Source organism: Drosophila arizonae, chromosome X (assembly GCF_054131065.1).
Source record: "Drosophila arizonae isolate 15081-1271.41 chromosome X, UAZ_ARI_1.0, whole genome shotgun sequence".
Taxonomy (NCBI): Eukaryota; Metazoa; Arthropoda; class Insecta; order Diptera; family Drosophilidae; genus Drosophila; species Drosophila arizonae.
Window position 1 is genome coordinate 8662924 of NC_142927.1, and position 7257 is coordinate 8670180.

A 7257-nucleotide genomic window follows, 5' to 3' on the forward strand; every position below is an offset into this window, starting at 1 on the left:
CGGAAATTATTAGCGTGCAATGTGCACATCTCGAAACAGCATACAGTTCGAAGTAGATTTGGTACGAACGTGTTCGCGTGGCCGCTGCGCGCTGTAAAAGAGACTCTTCTAAGTGTAATATTTGGGGACTTAGCAAAAAAAAATATATCATTTTGTAGTATCGCGCAGTAAATGCGGAGACACAAAAAGTAGTTGCAGTCGCATGTATCGGCTATTGGCAACTGACATATAATACTAACTACAATATATAAAAGTGTAGAAAATATTTTAAAAAAAAAATTGTAAAGTGAAGTTGGGAAAAAAGCCGTAAGCGCCGGACTGCCAACTGAGAAATTGTGCAAAATGAGTGGGGATGTGGCTGCTGAAAATGTAAGTAATTTTGAGACGTATTTATTTTTATGTAATTTTCATCCGCTTAGCAAAGTGAAGTGACGAAAGGGGCAAGTGTGCTGTTAATTTTCGCATGCACAAATGCATAAGTACTTGCAACCAGTGCAAGTTTCGACCGACCTGCACCTAAATCATGCGTAGTCGCATTGCAATGAAGAGTAAAAGGCCTTTTGGTAATTTACGAAAATGGCGACAATGCATGCAAGTAGTAGCAGGCAGAGACAGGCAGGCAGTATGAAAACGACGAGAGACGGCAACGACAATGTGTATTTGGCACAGTGTGACCGATTTTCGCTGCTCTAAATACTAGTATGGTATTTTACGTGAACAATCATTGTTTTCTAAAGTATGCAATATCAATTTATTTGTTTTTATTTTTACAGCTGTTTATCGACCTTGTGTTTATTTCACATATAGAAATTTTTGCAAACCAATTTCAATCGTACAACACATTAATGCAAATAATAATAAAAGATAATATAACACTTGAAGATACATAAAAAGTGCTTTGGTTTTTTAAAAAACAAATTCGAATGGAATGCATTTGTTGAATTCGGTTGTAGTATTTTGTGTATTTTTGATGTTTGTACAAATGTGGTCACACTGCGCGGGGTGCCGAAGTAATCACATGTGTGTGCATACATGCATATACACAAGCACACAAATAAAAAAACAGCCTTGATCTGCCGCCTCCACCGCCGCCGCTGCTACTGCTGTTGCTGCTGCTGTTACACCTTACATTGAAAATAATGCTTGACAGAATGTACGAGCAATAAACACCAGAAACATGAGTACTGCTGTCATTTACTATATAGTCTACTCACTTCCCGCCCCCCAATCCAAATCCTGTCAACTTACGTTGGCATATTCTTCTTCTTACCTTCTCAATTTTTTTTTCTTCGTACAAGATATTTGAATTTGTTAGGGTTGATTTTTCACCACGTGGTGGTGTGGTATGGTGTGGTGTGTCAATCTCCACTTACATATGAACACACACACACACGTCTATAAAGAGTTTTGTAAATCATTGACAATTGACTTGTAGAGTTGCTACTTAAATGTGTCACACACACAAACATAGCCACATACACACATTTATACACATGTACACATTCGATCACACAGGTAGTCAATACTTCATTTCTTTGTAAGTTATAGACAGACATTTTCACAATTGTATAGATGTGTATAAAAGAGTGTGTATGTGTGTGTGTGTGTGTATGCGTGCGTGTTACAATTAGGTTTATAAGATTAGTCAAAATGTTCTAAATATTTCCGCAGAGTCTCAAAATTGATACGTCCATAAGATGCATTTTCGTTTAGCTGTGTGTATTTCAATCCGTATCTTTATTAGTCCATGCATTTGTTTCTTTCCCTTGATTAACGTGCTCTCTTCTTTTTATGTGTTTGCAGAATATACACGTGCAAAATGGCGGCAGCTGCGAAGTGCAATCGAATGGTGTAACCACAAATGGACACCATCACCACCATCAAAGCAGCAGCAGTAGCAGCAGCGGTAAACATAAATCATCCAGCAAGGATAAGCATCGTGATAGGGAACGGAGCAGCGAGCATAAGAGCTCCAGCTCGTCGTCTAGGGAACATAAAAGCGGAAGCAGCAGCAGTAGCAGCAGTCGGTAAGTCTCCAATATGAAAATATCTGTTGATTGATCTGCTTTAGCTGTAATATGTTGTGTATCAATGTTTGCTTACAGCGATAAGCATAAGAGTAGCAGCAGCTCTTCGAGTAGCAAGGACAAGCATAGGGATAAGGAACGAGATAGCAGTAACTCAAATCGCAGCTCTTCGTCGTCATCGTCGTCCAGCCATCGCGATAAAAACGGCAAGCACAAGTCTTCGTCTAGCCATCATCATAAGAGCAGCAGCATAAGCAGCAGTAGTGGCTCGTCCTCCAAGGACAAGGAACGCCGCGATAAGGATCGCAGCAGCAGCAGCAGCTCCTCCAGTCGAGATAAACACAAGTCTTCGTCGTCGTCTTCGAGCTCACGGCACAAGAGCTCGTCGTCATCATCATCATCATCATTGAAAAGCAAACATTCCAGTTCAAGTTCTAGGCATAGCTCATCCTCGAAAGATCCTGCCTATGATGGTGTATTCGTTAAGCCTGAGCCCGTCTCACAGCCACACGCTGATCCCTTGCAGGCGCAATTGCAACAGCAGCAGCTTCTCCAACTGCAGCAGCAGCAATACCAAATGCAGCAGCAGCAACAGCTTCAGGAACAGCATCAGCAGCTCCAATTGCAGCAGCAGCAACACTTACAGCAGCTGCAACAACAGCAGCAGCAGTTGCAAGAGCAACAGCAGCAGCAGCTGCAGCAGCAATTGCAATCAGAATGCAATGGCTACAAAAATGGCTACGAAGAACACATTGTCGATGTTAAGAAGGAAGATGATAACTTTGATCTGTCCCAGGCCAGTTCCTGTGATTACTCCATGTCGCAGTTCAGATCCGATGAGCCAGAGTTTGTGACTAAAGAGGAGGCCACTTATACGGAGGATGATGATGATGACAATGATAATGACAATGACAACGATACTGACAAATATAACAACAGCAATATGAATGTTGATAACGAAGGCGAGGACGAAGATGAAGATATGCCGTTGGCAATGCGAAAGCGCAAACAAGAACCCTCCGATGAAATGGACGGAAATGGAGACGATGACGACGAAGACATTCCGTTGCTTGCGCGCAAGAAGATGAAAAAAGAAGTAAAGGACAAGAAAAATAAAAAGAAACGCCCCAAGATGGAGGTAGATGACGAATACGGCAGCGGGAAACCCAAAAAGAAAAAGGTTAAAAAGGTAAACAAAAGGAAACAAAAATAAATGAATAGTAAATGATTTATTAAACGTCTTCAATTATATCATGCAGGAATCTGAGATCAAGCAAGAACCCAACCAAACGTCCCCAACGAAGCGTTCGCGGAAAGACAAAAAGGAGGAAGAAGAGGAAGTGTGGAGATGGTAAATAACTCTTTATTAATTATAGTATGAGGATAACAAACTACGACTGATAGTTAGGTCAGCTCTTTAAAAAATATTCATAACCCTGGAATTCCACAAGCTGAAATTAGTTTACAAACGAGAGTGTAAAAGGCAAATTCTTTTGCGTTAGTTTAAAGAGATTAACATTAACAATTTACATACTTACGCGAGTGTGTGTGTGTGTGTGTGTATGAATTTTGAATGTCACTGACCTATTTATTTTTTGAAAGTCACATTTGGCAGTGACACGACTGGGGCGATGAGTGTGTAATCTTTTTGACCATTCACCGCGATACGCGTGCAACAGCTGTGCAGCCAAATAGATTGTGGTTATGTCCGATACTCGTTTTTTTTTTTTTTTCTTTCATTTTCATTTGATGCGTTATGTGAGCGCAAATGGCAAATGGCAACAAATTTGCTGTCACTGTCGTTGTTTGCGGCAAAACGTGAATTTCACGTTATATTTAAACAGCAACAACGATACGCTACAATTGCTGCTAGTATTAAAACGAATTCCAGCAAAGAGAATAGAAACTTGAAGAACAACAATAGTAATAACGGCATTGTTAAGAAAACTAAAATTCAAACAAAACGTGTTTCCACTATTTCAAGGTGGGAAGAGGAGAAACGTGAGGATGGTGTCAAATGGACAACACTGGAGCATAAGGGACCCGTCTTCGCACCACCCTATGAGCGTGTGCCCCGAAATGTGCGCTTCTTTTACGATGGCAAGCCAATGGAGCTCAGCGAGGAGACCGAGGAGGCGGCCACATTTTATGCAAAGATGTTAAATCACGATTATTGCACCAAGGACGTATTCAATAACAATTTCTTTAAGGATTTCCGCAAGACAATGACACCCAAGGAGAAGGAGATCATTAAAGATTTTCGCAAATGCAATTTCCAAGAAATGTTTGAATACTTCCAGGCTGAATCTGAGAAACGAAAGGCGGCCACAAAAGAGGAGAAGCTCGCGAAAAAAGTTGAAAGCGAGGCGCTAATCAAAGAATATGGTTTCTGCATGATCGACGGTCACAAGGAGAAGATCGGCAACTTTCGGTTGGAGCCGCCCGGTCTGTTTCGTGGTCGAGGCGAGCATCCAAAGATGGGTATGATCAAGCGTAGAATTGCGGCCCGCGATGTATCCATCAATTGTGGCAAGAACTCGAAGGTGCCACAGCCACCGCCAGGCGAGCGCTGGAAAGAAGTGCGTCACGACAATACCGTTACATGGTTAGCATCCTGGACAGAGAACGTGCAGGGCCAGGTGAAATACATTATGCTGAATCCATCGTCCAAGCTAAAGGGCGAGAAGGATCATATTAAATATGAGACAGCCCGCCGGCTGGATAAGTTCATTGACAAAATACGCGCCACTTATCGGGACGAATGGAAGTCGAAGGAGATGCGTGTCCGCCAACGTGCCGTTGCTTTGTATTTCATTGATAAGCTCGCGCTGAGAGCGGGTAATGAGAAGGATGAGGATCAAGCCGATACCGTTGGCTGCTGTTCGCTGCGTGTGGAGCATGTGCAGCTGCACAAGGAGCTCAATAATAAAGAGAATGTGGTCGTATTTGATTTTCCTGGTAAGGATTCCATACGTTACTACAACGAGGTCGAGGTGGAAAAGCGCGTCTTCAAAAATCTCGAACTGTTCATGGAAAACAAGAAGGACGGCGATGATCTATTCGATCGCCTCAATACCCAAGTGCTAAATGAGCATCTCAAAGAGTTGATGGAAGGTAATTTGGATTCGATTATTATATAAATATTGCCCAAGGTCTTTTACTTAACTATTCCATATTTGGACTCGATTGACAGGTCTCACGGCAAAAGTATTTCGTACATATAACGCATCGAAAACGCTGCAGAACCAATTGGATCTGCTTACTGATCCGAACGCTTCGGTTGCCGAGAAGCTGTTGACCTATAATCGCGCTAATCGTGCGGTGGCCATCCTCTGTAACCATCAGCGATCCGTGCCGAAAGGACATCAGAAGTCAATGGAGAACCTAAAGGAAAAGATTCGGGCCAAGCGGTATGCCCTTGATGAATGCGAATCCGAATATCATGTAAGTGATGATGGACATTATTATCAATGTTATTCAATTCAAATCATACTCTATATACAATTTTCTTTAAACAGGATCTGAGAAAGGCGGCTAAGCGTGGTTCCGTCAAAGAGAAGCTTAATGCCGATAAGAAGGGCAAACAACTGGAACGTTTGAAGGATCAACTGAAAAAATTAGAACTACAAGAGACTGATAGAGACGAGAATAAGACCATTGCCTTGGGCACATCCAAACTAAATTATCTCGATCCACGCATCACAGTTGCCTGGTAAATAAACTCACTAACTATCTTTAAGGCCGATTGGGAGTTGCATGCTAATATGTCTCTCTCCCTCTATCTTTTATTGTTCAGGTGTAAAAAGTATGGCGTACCGATTGAGAAAATCTTTAATAAAACGCATAGAACCAAATTTCTGTGGGCCATACATATGGCGGACGAGAATTATCGTTTTTAAATAATTGTTTTTAACACAACCAAACAAAGAAAAACAAAATGTAACTAAAACGACATCCACAAACTCATAAAACAAAACGGAACAGGAAAGCAGCTACGAGAGCGAAGACCAACCAAATTCATACACTATTCCCTCTCACGCACCCAGATACATTATAGAAAAAGTCGCCGCAACATGGAACGCATCTCCGGATTGGCAAACCTCCTTATCATCGGCTTATGCAAATGAATGCATATACGAAGAGACATGGAGGAAGGAATAAGGCAGAATGATACACATATTTGATGTGGATTATTTTGGTAGCTTTTGTTTTAGTTGCACATACACCAACACCAACACAAACACACACACACACACACACACACTAAGTATATGTTTATGTGCATATGTACATACATATATGTATCTGTATGTAAACAAATATAATTTTTATTGTAATGCTTATAGGAGTGTTGTGCACTACGCTGAAGTTTAACTTGCCAGCAATGTAGTGTCGCCTGCGCTCTCCCACTGTACTCGACAACAACAATACAAAGAGAGAGGGATACAAACACACACACCCACATATATATATATAAGTGAAAAATGTTAATAAATATATAACTATATAAGCAATCACACACCCCGTCATATATATATGCACGTACACACACACACATGCTGTGTGTTTACGTGTACGAGAATGTATGTGTTAGCGCCGCCGGAGAACATAATTTTGTACGTCTTACAAAAATCAATTATTTTGATAGGTTATTATTACAATTATTATTATTTTTTTTACCATATAAAAGGATACTACATATATATAAACCTTTTTTTTTTTTTTGTAAAATTTATTGTGTATGAAAAAGAATACATTTTATGTTTATACTTATAGTTGATCTTCGTTTAGCAAAAAGTTTATACCTACAATTTATAATAAATTTAAAAAAAAAAGAAAATGAAAAAAACACATACATATTATTAAGTGCTAAGTGAAAAATGAAAAACCTTGTAGCCCACTTTTAGCATAGCATAATTTATTCGATTAGGACAGCGAAGAAGCGCTATTGGCAATACACAGACACACACACACACACACACACATACACAGACACACACACACCTTAAGAGAAAGATAAACAAGTTTAATACTATGTAATTACGTTGTAATTGTGCACAACAAAATGGCCACATGCAGATATTGAAAATATACCTTATATACATTTTATAAATTTAAATTAAACATTAAATTTTAAAACAATTATATTATTTTTACAAGTTCTTTTAGTTTAAGATGGCCGCGTGTTTTCACTACTTTTATGCTAATTATCCAAAACTAGTTTGCTTTT

The 7257-nt window shown here is 40.0% G+C and overlaps 1 protein-coding gene and 1 long non-coding RNA gene across 3 annotated transcripts; one reads left to right on the plus strand and one right to left on the minus strand.

Moving 5' to 3' along the window:
- Positions 1-44: 44 nt before the first annotated feature.
- Top1 (DNA topoisomerase 1) lies at positions 45-7172 on the plus strand. 2 transcript variants are annotated; one of them, XM_089474548.1, is made up of 8 exons: positions 45-369; positions 1804-2027; positions 2106-3216; positions 3287-3378; positions 4012-5141; positions 5221-5471; positions 5546-5739; positions 5824-7172. In XM_089474548.1, the coding sequence occupies exons 1-8, from the start codon at positions 343-345 to the stop codon at positions 5924-5926; spliced, it is 3132 nt and encodes a 1043-aa protein (XP_089330674.1). In that variant the 5' UTR covers positions 45-342; the 3' UTR covers positions 5927-7172. The 2 variants fall into 2 exon arrangements, with proteins under 2 accessions (XP_089330674.1, XP_089330675.1); XM_089474549.1 differs by lacking the exon at positions 45-369 and adding an exon at positions 1567-1715.
- LOC149267850 (uncharacterized) lies at positions 3371-3952 on the minus strand. Its single transcript, XR_016271101.1, has 2 exons — positions 3566-3952; positions 3371-3478 (listed from the first exon to the last, which is right to left on the minus strand). It is a non-coding gene; the product is annotated as an uncharacterized LOC149267850 (long non-coding RNA).
- Positions 7173-7257: the final 85 nt, after the last annotated feature.